At 51.0% G+C, this 27,147-nt stretch overlaps 1 protein-coding gene across 1 annotated transcript; it reads left to right on the top strand.

Annotated features, from left to right (window-relative positions):
• Positions 1-872: 872 nt before the first annotated feature.
• On the top strand, positions 873-20,235 carry LOC131753421 (Golgi-associated RAB2 interactor protein 4-like; the record flags this gene model as incomplete). Its single annotated transcript, XM_059058703.2, has 2 exons — positions 873-1,669; positions 20,211-20,235. Coding segments are annotated over 2 exons (822 nt in total), but the record flags the coding sequence as incomplete, so codon positions are not given.
• Between the last annotated feature and the right edge of the window lie 6,912 nt (positions 20,236-27,147).

The following is a 27,147-nucleotide window of genomic DNA, read 5'->3' as shown; positions in this document are numbered from 1 at the left end:
GTAGTCTTCTGTCTGTCTCTATCTTTTCTTGCCTCCTCCTACCAATTTTTAATGTTATTATTAAAAATCACCATCGACGTTTACTGAGATTTTATGAAAGGACAGTCTAAGGATCGCCACTGCCAGCTCTACGTTATTCAATACAATTAAACCATGGGCTTAAATGGTTCAAATTTAGCCCATCATCATACATTCCTATAGATTTCATCCAGTAGCTAAATCTGGGGGAGGAAAAGAAAAAGGACCCACACAAAATTTTCCCAGTTGAAGACATTTTTATTCTAGTAGCCACCTCAGTCGCTGGCAGGATGGGCCTGTCCTCCGCGGGGGCAATGGCGCGTTTGGGAGAGGATGGGGGCCCTGCACTGGGCGGGCGGGGCGGGGCAGCTGGGGGATGAGGCAAAGGGCTATGTGAGAGTGATAGGTCACAAAGGGCATCAGAGGATAAATAGGCTGTGCCAGGGCCTTAGGCCGAGAAAGTGGTTACTTCTCTCACTAGGACTGACGTTCACAGCCGCTTGGGGAGATAAAAACCCAGAAGCGGAAGTGAGCTGAGGCCGAGGGGGAGCCTACCATACCTCTCTACACACTTGAAGAGATTCAGCCTGGGGTCCAGCCGCCCTACAGAGTCCCCGCTGTGACCATCGGTGCCCCTACCCACACCCCTGCCTCTGGGAGACCCTGAGGCAAAGGTGGGGGCCTGTGGGCTGGGCTTGGAAGACCTGCCATAAGGCCGCCTGCGGGACGCAGGAGCACCGCAGCTCGCTCTGCTCTTCGGCCCATTAGGCCGAGGGAGGGAAGAGCCAGGGGCCCGCCTTAACCACGCTGCCTGGCAGTGATCGAAGACAGCCATGAGTGGGGACTCTCTGCTCCCGTATCACACGGCCCAGAGCAGCACCGGGCTGGGCCTGTTCAAAAGCACCATGGGGGAGCTGCAGCAGCAACTGCACAACGGCGAATACGACATATTCAAGTACGCGCCGATATTCGAGAGCGACTTTATCCAGATCACGAAGAGGGGACACGTGATTGACGTGCACAACTGTGACTGCACGGTGACCGTGGGCATCGCATCCACCAGCCCCGTCCTCCAACTCCCAGACATCATGCTGCTGGCCCGACGGGCCACCGGCTGTGAACAGCACGCTGAGCACAGCCAGCTCACCAAGGGGAAGAGCCACAAGGTTGCCAAGACCTTAGAGCTCACCAGGCTCCTTCCCTTGAAGTTTGTGAGGATCTCCACGCACGATCGTGACAAACGACAGCTGCGCGTGAAGTTTGCCACTGGCCGCTCCTTCTACCTGCAGCTGTGTGCCCCTCTGGACGCGCAGGAAGACCTCTTCGCCTACTGGGAAGAGCTGATTTACCTCCTGCGACCACCAGTGGACGGTCACAGCCGCACCTACGCCGTTCCAGCCGGGGACATGATCTGCAGGACTCTGTTCGAGGAGGAGGAGGAGGACGGGAGGAGCCCGGCAGTGGAGGATTTCCAAGGAGAGTGGGATGAGGACCAGGTGAGCATCAGGAGCCTCCACACGCCCTCTGAGGTGGCCGCGGTCGGGTCTGCAGCTTTTGCTGGCGGGGACGGGATCCAACTGCACTCCCACAATCCCGATACCATGTCCGATGTGGCCACTGCCAAAGCAAAACCTACAGTGCTTGACAAAGAGTCAGCATCGCGCGCAACGACAAAGGTGGAGACAGCAGGGGTGGCAGGCGGCACCGCAGCGGGTGCTTTGAGCGTGGCAGAGATCCAGTCTCCTGCCCCCGAAGAGCAGAGCACGGCCATAGCAGCCACAGCCAGCAAGGGTCCAGGAGCAAGTAAAACCAACACAGCCACTGGGGGCACTGCGGGGAACAAGACCATCCAAAAAGCAGCCGGCCCGGGCTCAGGCAGCCGGAGAGCCACTAGAGACGACCAAAAGGAGAAAGGCCACGGCAGCCCGGGGGACAACAAGCAGGGCACTGCTCACAAAGCCATCAGCCGTGCTCCCATCACCAACGAGTCCAGGACCTCGCACAAATCGGGCAGGAGCTTACCTACAGCAAGTTCAGGTTCCATCACCAAGAGACTCAGCAGGATCGGCTCTTTCTTCAGGAATGTCAGAGCCAAGCTTACGACAAAGACAGTGTGGCCTCATCACGCGAGGAATATGTGAGCATCCCGCCGAAGGCAGTGGAAGGGACCCGAATGGAGGCCATCACAGAGACAGCAGAGAGCGGCCAGGGCCTGGAAATCACTGGTGTTGTGACATCTGAGACCACGGAGCCAGCGACCGTTGAAGGACCTAGAGCTGGGAGCTGCAAAGGGAACCAGGGCTCAGGGAAATACCCCTGGAGAGCCCATTGCAGCTTCCTACGGAAATTGAAATAAAAATCTGAGAATGCATGCCGTGTTCTGTCTGACTTTCTAGGTCCCGAAGCCCAGACGGAGCCTCACAGTGGATTCTGGGAGGTCAGCTGCGCCACAGTCTGAGACCCAGTGTCCAGTCAAGCGCAGCCCCACCTCACACACATGCTCAGCGCCAACAGCGGTGCTCCATCTGGCCTCCAATCCTTTCTGGCTTTGCCCCCCCCCCGCCCCCAGCCATGGTGGAAAGTCAGACTATGGCCTGGGAAGCTCTCCTTCACTATGCCCGTATTGTTTTTTATAAACGCTTATTCCCTCTGAAGGCCTGTAAACAAAGCAAGAACAGGGACGCATGTCCCCTCGGGCTATTCAGTGGACAGAAATAAGGGCAGCAGTAGTGGCTAGCAATCAGAACAGCAAGCACTCTCACCTAGACTTAGCCGTTCCCTTCCCAGGTATATACCCTGGAGAAACACACATGTTCTAAGGAACAACTGTGAGAATGTGTATAGCAAAAATAACTTAACAGCAAAACACAGGAAGCAGCCCAAATTTCCATCAACAGAATTAATACAGCAGAGTATGAAGTGAGTGCAATATTCAATAGTGAAAAATAAATGAGCTACACACATTAGCATAGATCAACTTCTCCTGATTTTTAAAAACATCAAAAGAATGGGATATAATTCCACTCACGGAACCATACTGAAACAAGCCCATTCTGAAACAAGCCCAAACAATGTATTGCATAGGGTACATGTTTTAAAAACAACTGTAGCTAAAAATGAGGGAAGAGTAAACACAAAATTCGGGACAGTTTTCTCTAGGGTGGAAAGGCTAGGTCAAGGAGGTTGACACAAGGCTGTTAGTGCTGCTGGGAATTGCTCCATCTCTTAGGCAAGATGGTAGGTACACAAGTGGTGTATTTTTCACATTTTACTAACTCTGAAATCAGCAAGGTCACCGCGGCAGTTGTGATGGAGTTATTGCCAATGCCTTTCTGTTTTTTTCACTTTTCTTTATGCACAAAAGTGATGTCAGAAAGGCTTGGCATCTTTAAATTACATTTATTTAAGGTAAAGTACAAGAACGCTGGTTTGGTTATTAGGAAAAGAAGGAACGATATGCCTACTTTCCAGGTAAGAACACTGAGGCTCAGAGAAGGTAACCTGCTCCAGTCGCACATGGGATCTTTGCAGAACAGTCATCCACCAGCCCACTTCTTTACGCAAAGCCCTGTCCGGGGCACGGGAAGGAGGCAAGCAAACAAGCCTGAGATAGGACCGGCACAAGAACCCGAGGCACCAGCATTCTTACCATCATGTTCCAAAACTACAGAGATGAGCATCAATTTTACTAGACTGAGCGGAGGGAGGGGTGGGGGCTGGGAGCCGGTTATCGGACTTCAGTGAGCTCACAGCTCTTAGCTGGCCTTCTCTCGAGAGCATCCAGACCACCCCTGAGCTGCGTCTGGCTCCCTGGCTTCTACCTCTAGCCTCTGGCATGACCCGCGCTGCAGCCATAAACAGGCTCCCACCTGGAATTCCAGCGTCCACTCCTGGAACACCCAGCGTCCAGTCCTCCTGCAGCCACTAATTAAACTTTGGAATGCCCTACTCAGAAGGGTTTTTCCATATCAAATCTTCAGGAACTTTTTTCTTCTTGGGGCTCCAAAATCAAATCCTTAACCCTCACATGAGTGAGATTATTTGTTAGGTCAGAGCATCCTTGTCGATTGGACCTTCAGTTTGTGACTTCCACAGACCTCATCACGGGAGGGTGGGGAGAGGTCTCTTCTGTTGGTGGAGGGAATGGAGGGCACTTGGTGGGGAGCACTGATGAGAAAGCGAGACAGCCCGAGACCTACACATAGGCACTGTTGCCCCTGGCCAGACAAGGTTCCTGACCCCAGGATTAACCCAGAGCTTCCGAGAAGACTAGGAGCTGCAGGGAGACACAATGAATGGTTTACTCTCCACCAGCTTTTCCTTGGACCCAAGGTGGAGAAATTACGAAAAGATCACATCACATTCCTTTGATCTTATGATTTCCACACAGGCAAGTGCAGCTAAACACTAGTCTGAAGGAAGAAAAAGTGTTAAAACCATGTGCATAGCCCTTAGTCGTTTATAAAGTCCTTGAATGTGTGTGCCCCCTTCCGATGCTCACATCTTTCTATTTTGCAGATAAGCAAACGGAAGTTCAGAGCATTTAAAGGACTTGCTCAGGGTGGGAGGTGATGGTGCAGAGAGGGAGCTACCTCAGTGCAACAACTTTCAGACAGTGTGCCAACCCGGTCCCGCATAGAGGTACACGGATGGTGGAGGAGACAGGACAGCACGAATAATTATCACAACTCTGAGTGACAAATACAATCAGAGACGTGTGTTTGGGGACTGGATCTATTCAGATGAGGGGCTTTGGGGTTAGGGAAGACTTCACAGGGGAATTGGCACTTTTAAGGATGAATAGGGCTCAGCCAGGTGAAGGAAGTATGAGGAGCAACGGTAAAGGTGGGGGAGGGGTGGGAGATGATCAGGCCACAGGAAAGAGCGCGTGCAAAGTACAAAGGCTTGAAACGTCACCGTGTGTTAAGCAACTACAGGTATGTCAGTACCACTGGTTGGAGGGCAAGAGAAGAGGGACGTGAGGCTGGAGAATCAGGCAGCTGGGTCTTGGGGAGCCTGGGGTACTATTTGAGTGTATGAGACTTGCGGAACCACTGAAGGCCAGCGTCTGATGGGAGTAAGATCCCTCTGGCTCCAGGGTGGAGAGTTGATGGGCAGGGGGCTGTCTGGAGACACGGGGTCCTCCAGGAAGCCACTGCATTAATCCTGGCAGAGTTGGGGAGCCCTGAACCTGGGTGGCACTGGGGAGACAGAAGGGGGCAGAGTCGGGAGGTGTTGAAGAGATGGAACAGGACAATTTTCCAGCCCACATCCTGAAAGACGGGGAGCTCATGGTGTAGGTCTGGCCCTCATCTAAAGGAAGTAGAACTGACAGAGGTGGAGGTGACTTGCCCCTGTGGCGGCTATTGGTCAGTAGAGTGGGTGGCCAGAAAAGAGGCTCAACGGGAAAGCAAGGAGTAATGTGTTCAGATAGAAAACAACAGCTGCTAGACGGCTAAGGGTAAAACATCAGGATAAGGCAGCCGAGGCGGTCAGTGGGGCTTCAGCACTTGGAGAGGGGCAGAGCCCCTGAGAAGTTCCTTGTTTATCTGAGAGCCCTCCTCCCCTGGGCAAAGAGTCGCCCCAGAGAGCCCCTTGTGGCCACATGCTGGTACTGCAGGTTGGCGCTTGAATGAGGGGAGTCAGCACTGAGGCTGAGTCACCGTGACCCTTTCCCTTTGTCACACCACAATTAGTCTAATGCCAACCCCAAAGGTGTGAGCTAGGGGAGGTGGGGGGGTCTGGGCAATGAGGATGTGTCTCATCCAGGCGGCATGGCTCCAGGCCCCTGGCAGTGGAGCGGTAGAGTTTGAAATGGCTGAAAGGTCCCTGAGAGGCTGGGGACCCGAACCCAAGGGGACAATGAGTCACCGCCAAGAACAGGGGTGGAGTTAGTGCCAGGGTCCCTCTGCAGCATGGAAGCCATTTGAGAAACAACTGCTGAGCACCTACTGTGGGCAAGATAGGGAATCCGGGACCATGAGGATGTTCACATACAATACACACACACACACACACGCGCGCGCGCGCCTATAATACAAATCACAGCGTGGTAGTGGCCTCAGTGTACAGAAAGAGGCTTCACGGAGAAGTGGAGGGCTTAGCACAGGGATGGCGGGCTGAGTGCTCTGGCACAGGGAATGGTGTGATGGAGAGGGAGAAGGGCTTGGGAGATGTTCACAGATGACAGACAACTGCAGTGTGCCCAGGGTGTAATGTGCTCGGCAGAGAGAGCGGGCTGTGCGGTGGGAAATGAGGCTAGAAATAGAAGTAAGGCCACAGCATAGAGGAGAGACCCAGAATGCCGCACAACTCCCCTGAACCCCATGATCTTCATGACTGCAAATGGGACCTGTAACCCAGGGCCGAGGGGTGTGCAGAGTTGGTTTCTCCAAGAGCAGAAGGGCAATGGAAACCTAGACTCTTCCCCTTTGCCAGTTCAGAGAATGTGAAATGGATAATGGAGGCCCATGGCTTCCCACACTCTCTGTAAGAGGACCTTATCCCACCGGTGTGCTGAGGTTGTTACCCCCCTCATCGTGGGAGCACCTGGAGGACCAGGCCACTTGGCTTTGGCTGCCAGGAGCCCCATCTGGTACCCCAGTGTGTGCCATTCCAATGATGTCATTTTCCACATGTGCCACAGCCTGTGAAAGCTTGGGAAACACCTTTCTAGATCGGCACATGCATGTACATGATACAGTTTGCAGGTACTGTGAATGCAGCAGCAAGGAGCTGCTGAGAAGTGCCTTCCCTGGACAGCTAGCCTGCTCCCCACAGCTTCAGCTGATGCTCACCACGGCACCCCTCTTTTCTTTTCCCACTGACAGTTTCACAGTCCCAGGACCCTGCCACAATGCAATATACACTGGTTCAAGGGAAAAATAAGAACAAATATATTGCTTTTCATAAAACTAAATTAGTTTTTTAAACATCTATCCTTGGCCTTGAGATCATGTCCTGCCTCCTTGTCTGTTAACATTATATTCTGAAGTGCAGTTGACCCTGAAACAACACGAGTTTGAACTGCTCGAGTCCACTGAAACTTGGATTTTTTTTTTTTACTAAATACATACTACAGTACTACACAGTCCGTGGTTGGGTGCACCCGCACAGGCGGAACCGCGGATTCAGAGGGCCAACTGTAAAGTTATATAGGGATTTTCACCTGGGGGTGGGGAGGTTCCTAACCCCAATGTTGATCAATGGTCAATTTATAACATTCATGCAGGAGAGTGTGCCATCGTAAGCATACCACTCGATGACATTTCACGAGATAAGCAACCCCACAAAACTAGCACCTGGCGAAGAATCAGAACATCCCTGCAACTCTGGAAGGGCCCCCTTGCAGCCACTCAAGGGTAACCACTACCCTAGCTTCCAACACCACAGATGAATGTTGTTTGCTTTTCAACTTTACAGGGCTTCCCTGGTGGCGCAGTGGTTGAGAATCCACCTGCCAATGCAGGGGACACGGGTTCGTGCCCCGGTCCGGGAAGATCCCACATGCCACCGAGTGGCTGGGCCCGTGAGCCACGGCCACTGAGCCTGTGCGTCCGGACCCTGTGCTCCGCAACGGGAGAGGCCACAACAGTGAGAGAGGTCCACGTACCACAAAAAAAACCAAAAAAAATCCCAACTTTACATAGTGGAATCACATAGTATGTACTCTTTCACTCGGGTTTCTTTTCCTTAACATCATATTTATGAGGTTTGTGCATGACTTTCCTGGCGATCGTCCGTTTATTTTCACTGCTCTCCAGTATTCCTTTGTGTGATGATACTACAACTTATTCTGTTATTGATTTAAGTTATTACCAGCTTTGGGCTATTAAAAATAGTGCTATTGGGCTTCCCTGGTGGCACAGTGGTTGAGAGTCCGCCTGCCAATGCAGGGGACACAGGTTCGTGCCCCAGCCTGGGAGGATCCCACATGCCGCGGAGCGGCTGGGCCCGTGAGCCATGGCCGCTGAGCCTGCGCGTCCGGAGCCTGTGCTCCTCAACGGGAGAGGCCACAGAAGTGAGAGGCCCGCGTACTGCAAAAAAAATAAAAAATAAAAAAATAAAAATAAAAATAAAAATAGTGCTATTATGAACATCTATATACAGATCTGTTGGTAAAAATATATATAAACTTCTGTTCGGCATATACATAGGAATGGAATTGAATATATGCATATGTTCAGCTTCTGATTATACTGCCAAGCTATTTTCCTTCCAAAATGACTGTGGAAATAATAATTCCCACCAGGAATGTATGAAAGTCCTGGTTGTTCCACATCTTTGCCAACATTTGATACTGGTTACCTCTTTCCTTTCAGCCATTCAGGTGGGATATAGTGACTTTTCTCCCTTTCTCATGATAAAAATATATTTTCAAATATATAATACGGTGACCTACAGAAAACGGTAGTTTTGTTTGTAATGTCCTTAATAGGCAAAATTTAAAGTTGGTTTCCAAATTAATTTTGAAATTTCACACATCTCTGAAATCTTTAAAGTCTTGTTTATACATTTTTAAGGATTTTTCATTGCAAGGGAGCTCATATTTTTAAACATCTCCTACCATCCTGTGCTGGTACCTTTTGCTTTATAACAAACTACCCCAAAGCTTTGTGGCTTAAAACAACAGTCATTTTCTCATATTTTATAGATTCTTCTACATGAGAAATCTGGGTAGGACTCAGCGGGGTAAATCTTCTCCTCCTCGTGGTATCAAGCGAGGCTGGCCTGGAGAGTCAAAAGGAGCTTCTTCCACGTATCTGGTGCCTTGAGGGAAACGGCTGGTACGTGGGCCTCAGCTGGGACTGTCAACGGGAATGCCTACATGTGGCCTCTCCAGCATGATGGTCTCAGGTAGTCAGATGGCTTCCCTCAGATCCAGTGACCCAAGATAACCAAGTGGAAGCTGCTTCTGACTGAGCCTCAGAAGTCACCCAGCATAACTTCTACCACATTCTGTGGTTACAAGCAAGTCATAAGGCCAGGCCAGATTTGAAGGGAGAGGAACGAGACTCCACCTCTTGACAGGGAAATGGTAAGATCACGATGTCAAAGAACATGGCGGGTGGCAATATCATCGTGGCCCTCTTTGGAAAATACAGTTTGCCACTTCCCAACCCTACCCCCCATCCTAACTAAGTAAACTGGCCCGGATGTGCCCGAGGAGCGCTGAGGTCATGCTGGTGGCCCCCTTAGTCCCCACTCTTAAATGCTTTTCCCTTTTCCCCATTTTCGCTTTATGTTTTTACTCCCCTCTCTTCCTCTCTGCTATCAGTTAGCTAAACTCACAGGGACTCCCACTGAACCTTTCTTAGTCCCTTCCTCCCCATCTCTCCCCACATACCTTCAGGCTCTTTGTCCTCTGAGTGACAGATTACTGGAACACCTAGAACCATATCAGGTCAGGCCCAGAAGGATCTTGACTAATCCCACATGCACTTTACAGATGAGGAAGTTGAGGCCTAGAGAGGAAGGGGATTTTCCCAAGGTCCTACTTCAAGTAAGTAGCAGACTTCTGGCTAGCGCAGCACAAAATACAGCCTACAGTGGGTCTTAAAGAATGTCAACACTTGCTTTCCACTTCGGACTTCCTGAAACTAAAGCCACTCGTTTCTGTTTCACGTTCATTGCCTCACCGGCACAATGTCCTTTTGGCCTCTTGGTTCAGGAGCGAAATCAATGCTGGCAGGTTTTTGTGCCCAGAGAGGCCTGTCCCAGCCCTGGCCTGGGTCTTGGCCTTCAGAGATGGATGGATGGGGGGAGGGGGGAACACAGATACGGCAAGTTGGGATCCATATAACCAGCCCCCCTCCAACCACCTCCTTGTACTCCAGACACAAGTAGCTTCTTTTGATCCCTAAGTCCAAGAATTCCCTGAATTCAAGAATCAACTAGCAGCCAGTTTTGAAATTTTCTGGGCATCCAGGATTTAACTTAGGCTGGTGATGACTGAAGTCAGGCTGAGGATAAATTGGAGGTGATGTAAAACAAGAAGACACAACTCTTTTTTTTTTTTTTTTTTTTTTTTTTTTTTGCAGTACACGGGCCTCTCACTGCTGTGGCCTCTGCCGTTGCGGAGCACAGGCTCCGAACGCACAGGCCCAGCGGCCATGGCTCACAGGGCCCAGCCGCTCTGCGGCATGTGGGATCCTCCCGGACCAGGGCACAAACCCGTGTCCCCTGCATCGGCAGGCGGACTCTCAACCACTGCGCCACCAGGGAAGCCCCGAAGACACAACTCTTAAGGCCAGGTCCAAGAGACAACAACTCTGTTACATTACAGTCTATTTCCTCCGTTCACTTCAAGCAAGCGGACTATGGGGCCCAGAGTAGGGAGCCCAGGCTGGGCTATCAGACATCCCATAACATCAGCAGCCGGAGGTTTTTTTTTTTTTTTTGGCCGTGCCTCGAGGCATGTGCGATCCTAGTTCCCCAGCCAGGGACTGAACCCTTGCCCCCTGCAGTGGAAGCACGGAGTCCCAACCACTGGACCACCAGGGAATTCCCAGCAGCTTGATCTTGAGGGAAGAGCATGGGCTGGAGAAAAAGCAGGCGGCTGGCACGTTGCTCTGGGATCTGAGTAGTAATGATGTGGAGAACAGCCTGTTAAGAAGCCTCTCAGAACTCTTTGTAATCCGCCAGCCCAGTGCTTTCGGGCAGAGAGCACTTCTGCAAGTCGGTGATAAGCTGAGAGTGGGACACAGGTGTGCTGTCAGGGAAGTCACCTTAGGCCAACGGTGAGAGTCCCCAAGGCTGTCTAAGTGCCCAGGACAGAGGGAGAAGTGGCACCTGTGAAGGGCTGTGTTGAGAAGAAGGGATTGAAGTAATTCTTTTCAACTAGTACAGCCTGTAACCTCCTTTAGGGGAGTGGCCATGTCTTACAGTTTCTGAGTCCCCAGGTGCAGCACACATATTAGAGGCTCTATGAATGTTTGTTATAAAGACCTACAGTCACGAGTCCATCCGTCATTCTCCTGCATCCAGGCACAACGGTGACCTTCCACAGTCCCTGCTCCCCTCATTCCAGCAGCCCTCTGCCAGCTCTAAGTGATGGGAGGCCCAGGACATGGAGAGAGACCATTCATAATGTTCAGTCCCTTCTTGCCCACGATGCCAGGCCCTCCCTAGGGGCCCTCTATTGGGAGTGGTAGAAACAAGTCACGAAGGGTCCCATACCTTTCTTTCTTGCTGGGGTCCCTTTCTCCAGCCAAACGAACACAGGAGCCATTTCTTTTCCTTCATACTCCCCTGCTGGAGGGAGGGGGAAATAACAAGGAACCATCATCAGCTAACAGTGTTATTTCCTAGCCTGTGGTTGGCCAGACCCCACGACTGGCCCTTGTCCACACGGTCTGGTGCTGTGGCTGCATCAGCTTGGGTAGAAATTGTATGAGCAGCTGCCACACTGGGCACGGGGCCAAGAAATTAGCAGCCCACCCCGTGTTTCTCTCCAAGTTCTGCAATCGTTTTCACTGCATCTTATTTGGGGCTGCCGCATATGATAATGTTTGTATCGATTGAGCCCTTCCTCTCACACAGCTGCTGTTCTAAGACTTCTATAGGGATTATTGTGTTTAGTTCTTTCTCCACAGCTCTATGAAGTAGTCAGTGTTATTCCCATTTTACAGATGAAGAAGCTGAGGCACAGATGTGTTCACATACCTTACCCAAGATCCCCAGTGGTGGAGCCAGGATTAAACCCCAAGGGGTCTGACACCCAAGTCCACACTACTGACCGTACCACGGGCTGACTCCACGGAGTGCATGGTCTTAGAAGGTATCAGACCCTGCACTATAGAGAGTGGCCAGCCTACAGCCAGCAGTCAGTAAACTCCGTGGCTTAGAGACAGGTGTGTTACCTAGGACAGTGGGCACTGCATCAGGTGCCAGCCTCCCCGGGCTGTGAGGGCCGCTCCACCTCCCTCTGCTCCTACGCCAGGCAGCGCCCTTCACTCAGGTTCAAGAGTGTCGCGGCCACCGGGGAAATGAGCGGTGTTGGCGGACGGGGTAGCTTGCTCCTCCTTCTGGGAAAACAACCCAGAGTCCTGTCCTGCTGTCACCTGTCTCATCTGGAACCACCTTAAAATCTGTCATCTGCACTTTCAGGCTGGGACACCTCAGAGACCCAAGGGATGACTTTCCAGACCCCAGCGAGAAAACCCAGTCTAACACCCGCCTGGCGAGAGAGGATGCAAATGGCTCCTGGGAAACTCGCCTGGCCACACGCTCTCTCGGACCGTGAGCTCGCGAGCTAACAAATGTCCACCGTGTGCCCTCCTAACTGGCCATGTAGTGCTCGCCACCAACTTGCCTCTACTTACCCACCCACTCTTGCTCCTTCTCCCCTCTTCCCTTTGTCCCCGCCCCATGGGCTGTCTCCGTCTCCACTGGAATGGCACTCCGTCTCACTGGGACCTTCCACATCTGCTCCCACCCCTGCCCCCAGCTTCCCTCCCTTCTGACGTTTACTCAGATCTGAGGATGCCTCCTCCCACCAGCCCACGCTGAGGACCTGCAGGCCAAGGGGACGACGGAACCTCCTGCCAACAAGTCAGGGCTGCCGCTCTCTCTGGGGATGACGCTGCCTCCCTCATCACCTCCCTGGGGCACAAAAGCTGAGTCCTTTTGTGTTAATTCCCCGGGTTGCTTGCTTTTGGCGGCATGCTAATTTATGCAAACTGAAGGCAAATGAGTATAGAAAGCTATGTGACCCTGGATTTACTGGAGATCAGCAGCTCCCCTGAGGGGAAGACTTAGGGAAATTCTGGAATCTACTTCCGAAGAGAAATTTAAAAATAGAGTGGCCTCCAGTTGGAGTTTGGGGAGGGATGTGGCTGGAAGTCATTCGGAGAAAAGAAGCACAGTCTGGCTTCCCTGTCATTAGTAAGTGACCCAGCAAAAGTCAGAGGAAGAGAAAGCATCTGGCTGCCAAGCCCTCCCCCCTTCTCCTCTCCTGGCTCTGAGCTCTGGTTACGCCCCATGCCCTGCCAAAACCTCCCAACGGGGTACACAGTGGAGGGCAGAGCACCCAGGGCATTACTGCATCTCTGAAACAAGGCATTATTTATGTCCCACTCCCCATGACAACGCTCTGCTATTCTCCCCTCTTCTTGCATCTCCTACATCCACCCCCTTCTACTTGTCCTCACTGGGTATGGCTGGTCAAGTACACAGAATGTTCTGCAACCTGGCCAGAGTGGTTAGGCAGCAGTCTGGATGTTCCAATAAAGAAGACCTCAGAGGATAGCTCTGGGGTAGGTCAACTCAGGCACGAAGCCTTAGGCGTCTCATTTGCAGGAGGACCATTCCAAGAAAGGACAGGAGAGAAGAAGGTGGCCACAGAAGAAACAGCTTCCGTTCTTCTGCCCCTAGGCTGGGAGGTGCTGACTAACTCCAAAAGGCACAAACTGACCTTTGCTTAAAGATTTCAAGAGAAGAAAATACTTTTTCCAAAATCTTTCCAACAGACTACCAAGCGTCATCAGAATGTTTTTACTTGTATTAACATAATTGCTTGGTGCTGCCATGGACGTCATTGTCTTCTGGTTCTTTCCTTCAGGTAACTAGAGTACAGATGCTTCTGGGGTTTTTTTGTTTGTTTGTTTTTTATTTTTTGCAGTACGTGGGCCTCTCACTGTTGTGGCCTCTCCCGTTGTGGAGCACAGGTTTCGGACGCGCAGGCTCAGCGGCCATGGCCCACGGGCCCAGCCGCTCCGCGGCATGTGGGATCTTCCCGGACCGGTGTACGAACCCACGTCCCCAGCATCGGCAGCCGGACTCTCAACCACTGCGCCACCAGGGAAGCCCGTTTCTCGTTTTTAAGGTAATACACCGGCAAACCCTTAACACATGTCATGAAAACACCTGAAGACAAACTCCCCCAAGATTCAGGGACCGCCTCACTGCTTCGCTTAAAGGAGATGATCCAAACTGAACCCTCCACTTCAGGGGACAGGAGCTGTGTTCTCATCTGTGTTCCCCTAGCTTGGTGGAAAGTTTATTGAAGGCCAAAACTTTCAACTAGTCAGTATTTGGGGCTACTCAGAGGAAAGAAAACATGCTCTTCCGTGTATGTAAAAGGCAAGGGCACACTGTGTATCAAGCATGTAATATATCTCTTTTAAGTCTTATAACTAGCCCAATAGATGTGTATCATTCCCATCGTACAGATGAGGAAACTAAGGCTAAGAGTTAAAGGCATTTGCCCAAGGTCACAGAGCTGATGAATGGTTCTGGCAGAACCTTCTACTGCTCATTACTATCCACTTTCTCCTTTTCTTTCTAGGCACGTCTTAAACTATATTTCCTGGTCCTCTTGCTATTAGGCTGACCGCATCACTGAATTCTGCCAGTGAAATAGGGACAGAAGTGATTTTGCCACTTCCGGTCCTAGTCCATAAAAACCTTGGTACATCATGCCCTTTCCCATCGCTATCTGGATGACCCAGGGTACCAGGAAGCCAAAAAGATGGGAGGAGCTTGCTCCCTGAGTGACTACATGGAACAGAGCACCCTTCACCTTGTCCTCTGCTCCCTGCACTGGACTGTGACTTGGATGAGGTAAACCTTCACCGTGTTAATCCACTAAGAGTTTAGTTTGGGGCTTCCCTGGTGACGCAGTGCTTAAGAATCCGGCTGCCAATGCAGGAGACACGGGTTCGAGCCCTAGTCCGGGAAGATCTCACATGCCGCGGAGCAACTAAGGCCGTGCACCACAACTACTGAGCCTGTGCTCTAGAGCCCGCCTGCCACAACTACTGAAGCCTGCACGCCTAAAGCCCATGCTCCACAACAAGAGAAGCCACCACAATGAGAAGCCCACGCACTGCAACCAAGAGTAGTCCCTGCTCACCACAACTAGAAAGAGCTTGTGCACAGCCATGAAGACACGGTGCAGCCAAAAATAAACAAATAAAATAAATTAATTTAAAAAAAAAAAAGAGTCGTTTGTCCTGACCGCATGGTGAAGGCAAGAACTGGCACCAAATCCATCAGACTCTAAAGACCATCCTCTCTCATTGAGACGTATTGACACAAATACAGCAGAAATATAAAAGCCCATCTATAAAATATTATCTAATCCCACAGTTCACCTCTCTCCCACCATGCCTCTCCCACAAACAAGAATTAGATTCCTCAAGATTTTAGAGGAAATTGGGTAAACAAAAACATAAAATCAAGCAAGCAATCGACAAATATTTGTTGACTGCACACTACCTGCCAAGCATAGACAAATCTGCTTTTGTTGTCACCCTGAGGTCATGAACTCTGCCCTTTGCTGTCCCGGATGGGAGGGGAGCAGAGGATAAGGTGGGAGGCAAGCCTATGCCTGTTCTTTTCAGCAATGAGATTCTCCTTGGTTCTCCCAGTGTGTTAATGGGCTACCTGGGGAGTGTCTGATTTTATGTTTGAGAAGAAGAATAGACTTTCAATCTGAAAAACAGTTTTTTAAATTTAAAATACATTGGGACCTCCCTGACGGTCCAGTGGTTAAGACTCCACACTTCCACTGCAGAGGGCGTGGGTTGGATCCCTGGTCAGGGAACTAAGATCCCACATGCGTGAACACAATAAAAACACTGAGCATTAAAAAATGCAATGTAACTATATATTCAAAGGAGAGTTTTTAATTCTTTTAAAAATAAAATAAAATACATTATATTCCTGAAGTTTCACATTTTACAGATGGGCAGACTGAGACTCAGAGAAGCTTAGAAACAGCCCCAGGCCACAGTGACAGAAGTTAAACTTGAACTCCGCTTCGTCTGATTCCAAAGTCCTTGCTCATTGCACCATGGCAGTGTTTTCTTAAACTGGGCTGCTCTTCAGAATCACCAGGGGAATAGTTAAAACACAGATTCCTGGGCTTGGCGCCAGACTCCCAAATCACTGACCTGGGGCAGGCCTCAGCAATCTCTCTTCGCACACACCCCAGGCCTGACTGAAGACCAGCCAAGTTTGGGATCCACTTCTCTGCACCTCGCGGTGGGAAAGCTAAGAGGGTACATGGATGCCAAGGGAGCAGAGGGGAAGAGAACACAAGGGGGCCTTCTATGGGTTTGTCCAGGGCCGGCCCTGCTCACAGCTGGGATCCTGGCCATGAGACCCAGAGGACAATTAACGAAAGCAAGAAAAGGCCTTTTGACTCAGCTGTTTCCCTTACATCTCTGCTCAGGTGCGAAGAGGGTATCATGCCTGTGGAATTCTGCTGCATCCACAGGCATCTCCAGACCTATTTTTTAAATTCGCCAGGAATGAAGAGAGAAAAAAGTCTGCCAAGGTTCAGAATTTGCTAGTCATGTTCCTGACTCAGTAAAACTGCCTTGATTTTAGTGTTCATTGCTTCCAAGCCTGTGCTCTCTGAGACGTGGCTGGGATGAAACTGACTGCCACACTATCTTGGAAGCCAATTCATGAAGAATGGAGACAAAACCGGCAGGAGGGTACCGTTTAGCCCTGAGGAGCTGAATGGTTACTTGAAGAAACATTTTAGCATATCTGTATATATCAATAGGCACTACAGGAGCTCTGCTGGGGAACAGTAATAACAGCTGCCCTTAACTGAGAGCTTAGTTTGTACAGGTTCACAGTCTCTTATCCATAGGTTGACCCTATAAATGTATCATCCAAACTGAGCAATTGTGAAAGTGAAAGTTGGGAGAGCTATTAATAATGTCACCAGGACAAGGGCAAACCAGAATATCCCAAGCAAACTGGGATGTATGATCACTCTATCCAAACCCCTGAGCCAAATGGGTTTCAAATTCAGACTTTTAAAAGATTTTACAGGAAATACTGTACTTGCGTGTGTATCTCACACACACATACAAATACCCTAGAGGGATCCAGGGCAGCACCTCATGATCAAACGTTATATTTCTGCAGCAAATATACGAATATTCACAAGGGGGATAAACACACACTTCGGGTCAAGTTTTGCCATCTAATGATTTCTGAAAAATACTTGTTTTCAGAAAAATTGTCTTTCAAATTGTGGCAAGGGTTTGTGGACCTGTACTGAGAGCTTTAAGTACTTTCCATAGTGTGGCAGAGATGCTAGCTGTCCCACTGTAAAGGTCCTCTCCTTCTTTGATAGTAGCTAAGTGTGCCCATGGCCGTCTGGAATAAAGACTACATTTCCCAGTGTTCCTTGAAGCCAGGTGTGGTCACGCGACTGAGCTGTAGCCAATGAGATTTGTACGTGGAAAGATGTGATCAGGACAACCCACAAGTACAGGTACCCATGTACCTGTCGTTGACAGAGGGCATCCATTCTGATTAATTGAAATCCATGTTGTAAATACTTGGAAAATGACTTCTGGTGTGCAAAAACTTCTGGGAAGTCTCTTTAGAGAGATGGGTATGCTCTTCTCCCCCTCCTTCCTCCTTCCTCCTTCCTCCTGGCTGGAGTGTGGACACGACGGTTGCACCTTGAGCATTCACATCACTTTTGACCACGAAGCTGAGGGCCACAGCTTCTGAGGAACCAGAAAGCTAGTAGGATCTTGGCTCTGGACAACTCCCTGGATGGCCTACCTCTGGACATTCGATGTGAGAAAATAAAACCTTTTTGATTTACGGCACAATTCACTTGTACTTTCTGTCACTCGCAAAGGAACCTGTATTCTAGGATTTGCTCTTGGCCAGCCTCAAACTCTCAGATGGTGATGTTTATTTCTCTCTCATTCAAAGGCCTGCAAGTGGGCTGCGGTGGCTCTGCTTCAGACCGCGGGTCGTGTTCACATCTGCCCCACACGTCTCTGAATTCTGGGACTAGTGGACGCTAAAGACGTGCTCTGTGTGTCAGGGTGAAGCTCAACCACACGAGCACATTTACAGCTTCTGCTAATGTTATGCTCCATTCCTTTGGCCAAAACAAGTCACAGGACAGACCAACATCAAGGGGAGGGGACGAGGATACAGTGAACACCTGCAGGCGATCATCTACAGAACGGATACACGTGTGACCCCGTCCTACTGCCGCACATGCACCAGGGGCTTCCAGGCATCACCCCTAGCATCGCGGCAAGCCAGCCGCTCCTCCTGATCACTTCCCATAATTCCTGGTATGCTGCCCTCCCCGCCCCTAACCCCCAGAGGGCACTACCAAGGGGAGGGCCACAGGACAAGATGTCCTTCTGTTTGGTGTCCGCTCTCTGTGCTCTCCTCAAGACCACACACCAGGCTACGCCAGCACACCTGACCGAGAGGTTACGTGGGGGGGCCCTCCTACCTCACATCTGTGTCTGTCTCCCAGGGGCCTCCTTCTTCCGAACCTCCTCCGACAGTTTCCACCCTGTGTTGTGCCCAGCCCCTGCCCCACAACCAGGGAGAGCGAGGGGACTTCTGGAAACGTCCTCATTAGAGTAAGGAAGTGCATTTCCCACAAACCTCTCCTCCGGCCTTACTGTGCAACCCCAGGTCCCACCCCCACCAAACAGGAACTGTTGGAGGAGAGGTTTAAGTAAATTAGCCTCAGGCACACCCGAAAGCCTGAAAGAAAATACCCAGAGAAGCTGGGAGGAGGGGGTGGAAGCTGGGTGTGTTGTCCACTCAGCCAGTAGGGAGCTGGGTTTGAGGGAAGAACAGATGGGCAGATTTTGCCATTAACTGGCGGTGTGACCGCCGGCAACCCCTTTTCCAGGCTTCCATGTCTTTCTTTGTTAAAAGAGGGACTTGGCCTTCCCTGGTGGCGCAGTGGTTGAGAGTCCACCTGCCGATTCAGGGGACGCGGGTTCGGGCCCCTGTCCGGGAAGATCCCACATGCCGCGGAGCGGCTGGGCCCGTGAGCCATGGCCGCTGAGCCTGCGCGTCCGGAGCCTGTGCTCCGCAACGGGAGAGGCCACAACAGTGAGAGGCCAGCGTACCAAAAAAAAAAAAAAAAAAAAAAAAAAAACAGAGGGGGGGATTTATTCTTGATGGCATTTAAGGTGTCTTCCGGTTCTGAAAGGTTGTGACCTCAGGGGGAGGGAACGGGAAGGAAGAGCCAGAGGGTGGGTGTCTGGAAGGACACATACGGTGAGGCCCAGGGAGCTGGGCTAGCATGAGGCTGAAGTTCATGTCCTTTGGCCCTTTTCAAATTGTAACGCCCACCAAGCTCAGCTCTTACCTGCCTCTGGGACCAATTCAGGGCCATGGTCTAAGGTCACAAAAACTGTCCCCAGCAGGGGGATCCATCGGCACTGACTACAGTATGATGACACCCTGGGTGTGTAGCAACTCTGGCCTCAGCGCTCACCACTCCCTGCCTTAAGGTCCAGCAACTCTAAACTACCTTTAGTTCCCAACACACACCTGGTGCCTTTTGGCCTCCAGGCTCTTATTTGTGCAGTCCCCTCTCCCTGGGAGACCACTGTCTCTTGATCTCCAGTCCCCCACCCCACCTTTCCCGGCCAATGCCTCCTCATCCTTTGCAATTCAGCTTCATCCCCACCCAGGTTCAGTGCTTCTCCACACTGCTCCCGTAATGCTTCAGCATTGCACTCACTACTATCTGCTTGTGTAACTGTCCTGCCCTACTAGACTCTGAGCTTCGTGAGAGCAGAGACCATGTCTTATCCATTTTCTTTCATGCCCTTTATCTTTCATAGCACCTGACACATGACAAATGAGCAAGCTCTGACTGATGAATGAATGAACAAGTGAACGAACGAACTGGGAAAGAAAAAAGCTGGAAGGAATGTCATACATGGATGGTAACGACTACCTTTAGCCTCCCACCCCTTCTATTTGCTACACACATCATATCTGTAGTCCAGGGAAATCACGCTGAGTAAACACCAGAGGTGGCCTTTAAGCCAGGAAAAAGAGATCACCAAGGAAAGAAGCACTGTGTCTGATTGGAGGGAAATAAACGCCTTGCCTTAACGATGGTGGGGGAGAGAGTGAGTTTGGGGTGCGAGGTCTAGGAGGGGCAGGACAGTCAGGAAAGGAGTCTTTGAAGAAAGCAGGCCTTCACGGGGTCATTGAGAAGGTTGGGTTTGGTGGGTAGATGGAAACTGAGCTGTCACACACAGCCATGGCTCCACCTGGGCAAGGAAGAGGCTCTGAGGAGGAAATCTGAGTGTGTGAGGGGTATGTGAGGGCAGAGAGACAACTTCAGCTGGGTTCCTGAGTCCCAGAGGAATCCAGGTGGCAGAAGGAGGGTGGGCTCCCCTTTCCCCCTCTCTCACTCCTCTTTGGCTGTGTAGGGTTGCCTCAGGCCTGGTGATGTGAGCACGGGGGTCAATCCCTCCCATGGAGCTCCTGGTAAGAGACTTTGTGATGTTCCCTCAGGAGGCTACTCAGTGGGCCTGATAAGGGGCAGGCCGGGGGGCGGGGTTTAAAGAAGATGATTAAAATTGCATAGTGATTAGACTTGAATATTCTAGTCAGGAGTTTTATTCATAAGAGAATGTTTCTTTTTACATGATGTGCCAACCACCATTGTTGAGTTTCTCCGCCAAGGTTCAGTGTGCACCGCGAGGAAAGATATTAAACATCGGAAGCGTCTAAATTGTAGTGGATGTAGCAAAGGACATTTGACGTGCCCTAAGCTGACGATCCCCACCCCCGTGGGCCCCCAAGAAGAGGGAACCTCGTCTGTCCCTAAGTGTAAGCATGAATCGAACCCTGAAGCCTCCCGCAAAGAGGTCACTCAGCACCAATTAAAATCCAGGCCATTACCTCAGCAGACTCCGTGGCTTCATCCTCTCCAGAAGAAGGAACAGCTGGCACAGGATTCTCAAAGCTGACTAGACTGACTCCAGGAGCCAATTTCACCTCAACGAACATCGCAGGAGGCCGGCGCCTACTGGACGAACTGCGCACGCACACGGTTTGCGCCGTTGTGCGCAGGGGCGACTGGGCGCATGCGCCAGTGTGCGCATGCGCAGGTGCGAGTGTGCGCATCACTGGCTGTCCGCCCTCTTTTAATTTATTTATATATTATTATTATTTTTTTCTTTTCTTTTTTTCTTTTTGCGGTACGCGGGCCTCTAACTGTTGTGGCCTTTCCCATTGCGGAGCACAGGATCCGGACGCGCAGGCTCAGCGGCCATGGCTCACGGGCCCAGCTGCTCCGCGGCGTGCGGTATCTTCCCGGACCGGGGCACGAACCCGCGTCCCCTGCATCGGCAGGCGGACTCTCAACCACTGTGCCGCCAGGGAAGCCCTTGTCCGCACTCTTGCCCCATCCTTTCCTCCATCCCAGACCCAGGTCCCTGCATTCAGGGCTGATGAAACAGGGCTGTGTAAACTCCTATTCAACTCATTTTAATTGAAGGTCCTACAGATGACCAGAAATTTTGCCTCAATTCAATAGAACTTGTAAAATGCAAGACCACTTGCCTCTCTCCTCCTAACCAACTCAACCCATCGCCAAGTCACTGGAGATGTAACCTGGGCCCCTCCGGAGCCTCTGCTCCTATCAATGTCTTACCTGGGCGGGGTGGGGGAGGGCAGTGGCGGGGGTGGGGGCACGGAGCTGCAGAAAAGACCCAAGGGAGAAGCAGCTGCAGTTAAGGCCCTGAGATCAAACTCCTCCCCAGCCCAGCCTCCTCAGAGACGATGTTCCTTCTAATGTTTGTTGTTTGTTTTAACCATATTCTAATTCCTTGAAGTTGCCAACGGCTAACCACACTGCCAACTTGGCTGACATAAACAGATATTAGTGTTGTAAATAAATTGAACTTACCCAACAGTTAATAAGATTTGCAAAATGATATGGAGCATATAGTCATTACTTTGTTTCCTGGTAATTAATCATGGTGGAAATAAATAAGGCCAACCACTGCTTCCCAAGGACTGCATCTCCCAAGCCACAGGCTTCACAGAGGCTTTTCTAATTCCTGGATATTAGCTGTGCTGTCTGGCTTTGTGTTGTCTGTGCAGCTTCCAACTCCTCTTTCCTATTGGATGAGAATCTCCCATTGGATAAGGTCTTGGTAGGTGGCTACTTGGGACACTAAACAGGCCAGGTGCTCCTCTCTGCACCCAGGTGTCCAAGTCATAGACCTGAACCCCAGCCTGATTCAATATGCTACTTCTGCCAAGACTTGTCTTGAACAAGTGATGCAAGGCACAGAGGCACTAGAATTCTTTCCCAGTGATGAGGGGTCTGTACCAGGCCATTCTGGCTGAAAAGCATTTATTTCAAAAGCTCCTGCTGTTTTCTGCCTATTTCCTCCAGGCCCCACCCTATATTTTCTTCCCAATAAATTCCCTTTTTGGCTACAACAGCCAGACTCTGTTTCTTTCTCCTGAAAGAAACAGTGTAACCAACCAAACAGCTGCTCCAAACCTTTCTTGCTAACAGAATCCCAAGTTTTCAATTGTTCGTACATCCATCAGGCCCAGGTAGATGTATCATGATTGGTCCGTCCCATCCCTTGGTCCAGTGATTGGTTTAAGATTAGAACTCTGACCCAGTTCTGACCAGAGACCCAGAAAGAAGCTACTAGAGCTCTGAGAAAGCTTTTCCTCACTGATTTCACCCTTACCCCTTTTCTTCCTACTTGAGAAGCTGCTACATGAGAATGGAAGCTTGGAGCCACTGCAGCCATCTTGCCGCCATGAGGGAAGACCGCGGCAGCCGTGAAGAAGGCAGAGAGAGAAGGTGGAAGGGCCTGAGTCCTTGATGATCTCTCAGAGATTCCACACCAATCCTGGCATCACCTGTCTCTGACCTGCAGGCTTGCTGTGATTAATCAGCCCGGTCATTTAGATCTTTATTCCAAGTGATTTGTTATTTGCAGCTGAAACATCCTGATATAGTGATTCATTAAACTTCACTGTTTTCCAAAATAATTACTCACACATTGTTGGAGCTAGAAGAGAAGCTGGCAGATCAACTAGCTTTGAGTCACTTTGTGATAGAAGAACCCTTGGCAGATGTAGAGACAGAACCAAAAGGAGAAGCCTGGCCTCCTGGGTCTTGCCCCATAGCAGATTCCCCAACACCCTGAGGAGACTGAGCATCCTGGGCAGGGCAATGGTGAGGAACCAGGGCTCAGAGCCTGGATCCTGGCATCTGAGAGTCATGGGCAAAGGGGCGCAAAAGAAGGGCAGAGTGGACTAAGCTTGAGCAGGGCTGTGGCCAGAGACACCTGAAACACCAGAGCCTGAGGAAGGGCAAGATGTGTGTCCAGCTCTTTCTGTCAGGGTTCATACACACACACACACACACACACACACACACACTCACACACACAGATATACTCACAGGCACCCATGCACACACACATACACACACACACACTCACACACAGACATACACTCACAGGCACCCATGCATACACACAAACACAGGCACCCATGCATACACATACACACAAACTTTCACAGGCACCCATACACACACACTCACAGGCACCCCCCCACACACACACACATACACACCACACACACACACACACACCCCTTCACCCTGGGCTCCACTTCTCAGCTCCTGGAGCCCAGGGGTCTCTTGTTTCCCCACTGGCCTGGCAATGAGGTCCTCTTCCTCTCACGGATGAGTACTCTTGGTGGTTTCTGGTTGGTTTCATGCCCTGTATGTTGCTCTACTTCACAATTTTTCTTACGGCTGTGCTGGGACCAAAGAGAGCTTGAAGAAAGGCTAGGAATTAACTTTTGTACATACTGTCTGCAAAGCTGCAAAAGAGTGAACCAAGCCTAGCAGGAATGTCAGGCAGGGCCAGCAGCCAGCTGGCTGAAATGCCAGTGTGCTGTGATTTCTTCACAGGCTTCAGGAATCTGGACCCCTACACCCCACTCAAAATCATATTTCCTTTGCATAGGAAATCAGTGCTGAAATTCCACAATTAGAGATACAGTGTAAATATTTCTGGGACGCAAAATGCCCCATTGAAGTCTTCAAGGTGGATGACTTTTTTATGATCCTTTCAAGAGGGCAGACATTGAGAGGAGTATGAGTGGGGTGATGGTTAATTTTATGAGTCAACTTGGCTCAGCCACACGATGCCCAGATATCTGATCAAACATTATTCTGGGTGTTTCTGTGAGGTCGTCCAAGTAGAGATTTTATTGGAATTATTATTGACTGATACATATTGAGAACATACTCCCTTCTGGGTACCATGTTAAGCCCTTCAAACTCATGATCTCATTGAATCCTCACAGCATCCCATTGGGTAGATATTATTACCCCCCTTTTTAAGATGAGGAAACTGAGACTCTGAGAAGTTAAGTACTTCCCAAGTTCCCACAGCTAGTAAGAGCCCAGGCTCGTTACTCCAAAGCTCCCAACCGCCTCTAGGCTCCGGCAATTGGACAAGAGGTTAGAAGCTAGTTTACGGCCACAGAGATGACGGGGGGGGAGGGTCTTAGGAATGTCCTGGGACCTCCAGGAAATTTGGAGGAGGAGAGGGAGAGAAGAACTAGTCTTTATCGAATACCCTTAGACAAGTCACTTCACTGTCACCATCCATCAGTTAGCCTTTACTCAGACCTCAGTTCAGCAGGATGTGAGTGGGGTTTGGAGTTGGTATTGATGTCCCACTACAGCTCACTAGCCACAGTGCCATTAGCTGAATGTGAAAGAGATCCCTTGTTCCTTCCACTTTCCAACTCAAATTCCCAACTTCTTTTCCTTTTCTAATCAATACTTCTTTTCTGGTTGTGAGTGGCGGGCAGAACTTTGAAGCAAAATCTGGACAGCAGATGCAGAGGTGGAGCCAGGGCCGGGGAAGCAATTTTGGCGGTCGCTGTACTTTTCAGTTATTCCTCGGGAGCTTCAGAGGTAGTCTGGGATGGAGAGGCACTGAAGAGACAAGAGGGTAGAGAGGATGGCCAGAGGAAGAGGGGAGATGCTGGAGACAGAGAAACCGGGAAGGAAGGCTCGAGGGAGCTGGGGCCAAGGAAGCATTTCATTTACCCTTTCTCTGTCCTCACTTTTATCCCCCAGAATCCTCACACTGGGCTTCTTGACTCCCTTTTCATCTTCTAAAAGAAAAGAAACTCAAGAAAACAAACTGAAACCAAGTTGATCTTCTCCCCTTCCAAGGCAGTTCTATGGCCGCAGCTGTCAGTGGTACCTTCTCTTGGTCCCCCGGGCACTATCTTCCATGCTTCCTCCTTCCCCATCCCACATCCCTTCAGGAGCCAAGTTCAGCACAATTAACCTCAAACACTTCTCCTTCATCAGGCCTTTCCTGTGACCCCATGAGAAAGGGGGTGAGCCTCGGGAGCCTGGAGGAAAGCTCTGACTCATCCACCCCCCGCCACTCAGAGCCTGATGAGGAGAGGGGGTGATGGGTGGGAGGTCACCCACCTTCAGTCCTTCCCCCCTTCAAGTCTGTCTTCCTCAGCCGGGCCTGTGCTCCCAGGGCCAAGCACATTCTGGGTTCCTGACTAGTGTTTGCAGAATGAATAAATATAAATGAAGGAACATGAAACGAAAGGTGCTGAGAGCAGAGGCTGCTGGATGGAAGAGCCTCCAGTCGCACCGGCTGCCACGGCAGTGAGCCACACGGGGCTCTCAGTGAGTCACACGGCTCTCCACACCTCCAAGGCAAAGCTCTGAAAACCATTAGCAGGCCATTAGCTCTGATTCAAGCCCAGCTGGCACGGAGCAGGCTTCAGTCACCCAGCTGCAGAGCTCACACACTGGGTGCCCATCCCTTGGACCAGCAGCCTCAACCTCCTGAACCCAATGCCCCCAGCCGGGTCCAGTCTCAGACCTCGTGCCATTGCCCTGTTTGGGCAAGACTGTGGGGTAGAAGCTCCTAGCAGGTGGGGTCTTTGTCTCACGGCCTGTGTACCTTCAGGAACAGGCTCACCAAAGGAAGGAAGATGGGGTTATTCACTGCTCATTAGGTGCCAGCAGCTGGAACACACCCATGTCATTCAGCCCGCCCAGCAGCCCTAGGAGGCGGGTCCTCCTCAGCTCTTTGCAAAGGAGGAAACAAATGCAGGCGAAGACGTTGCGACTTCCTTAGACCACACAGCTATTTCGGTAGCAGAGACCCAGCGTTGGTTCAGATGACGGCCTTTTGCTCTCAAGCCCCTGTTCCCTCCAGCAACCATAAAAACAAATGGATCTTGGGCCTGGAGGAGGGAACCCTGGCATCCTGAAGTCCGTGCAGTTAGTGCCCCTTCCCTCCCCGACCCAGGCTGAGTGGGGGAGAGCAGCACCTCCATCTGAGCCTCTCGAGGTGGCTTGCTCCTGGGGTGTTGCTATGGCTGGGTCTCTGCAGCCTCTCAGATGCCCAAGATAGGGAAGGGAGGACTCCCTCTGAGACCTGCAGGGCCTGGTATGTGCTGCTTGCCAAGGGACGGCCTACTGGTTCTACCCCAAACCCTGAGGACCTCCTCCTTTTGCTGGGAGCCTTGGAGCCCAGAGCAAACAGCCAGAGGTGAGGACACATGCCACACTCTTAGAAGGACAAAGTGTCCTGTGGGTGAGAAGAGAGGCAGAGCCAATGAGCCTGGCAAGGGCGAGGTGATTCGGCCCTTGGCCCCAGAGCAGACTCAGCTGGCTAAGAGAGTGTGCTCGCGATGGGAATTCAGACGGGACAGAAGCCGTCAGAGGGCAGGGCCCGAGGCAGGTTCACAGGGGCCCACCCAGCCTCGGCCAAGCATGCTCAGGTGTCTGAGAGGCAGCTTGAAAGGGCCCCCATCATAGCCAGCCGGCTCCAGCTGCCTGTGCTCTGCCTTGCAGAGCTCTGTGCCCTCAGCAATCACTGGACCTCTCCGAGAGCCCCTTCCTCCTGATCGTCACACACTTCAGAAGGCTAGGATGAGTATCAAATGAGACGGTGCATGTGAGCAAAGCACTGTCCAACGGAGCATATGGAAGCAATGGAGAGAAGACATTCAATTTACGTTTGTTAAATGGAACTCTTCTTACTACTAGCTGGATGTTGGGCTTGCAGCTTTTGCTTGATAGGGTTTGGGTTCACATTCCCCCATATCTTGTCATTCTCCCTTTTGATTTGTACTTGGATGGCTGGGGAGTCCCCGTGAACATGAATTGCAGGTCTAGTATATGCGAGATTAGTCCTTCTCAAAGTTTGGTCCTGGGACAGACTGTAGCAGCATCTCGTGAAATGCAAATTAGAAATGCACACTCTTGAGCCTCACCCCAGATATACTGATTCAGAAACTCAGGGTGGAGCCCGGTTACTAGTA

This window comes from Kogia breviceps, chromosome 1 (assembly GCF_026419965.1).
Source record: "Kogia breviceps isolate mKogBre1 chromosome 1, mKogBre1 haplotype 1, whole genome shotgun sequence".
In the NCBI taxonomy this organism is placed as follows: domain Eukaryota; kingdom Metazoa; phylum Chordata; class Mammalia; order Artiodactyla; family Physeteridae; genus Kogia; species Kogia breviceps.
This window is presented reverse-complemented; position numbering and strand designations above follow the sequence as displayed.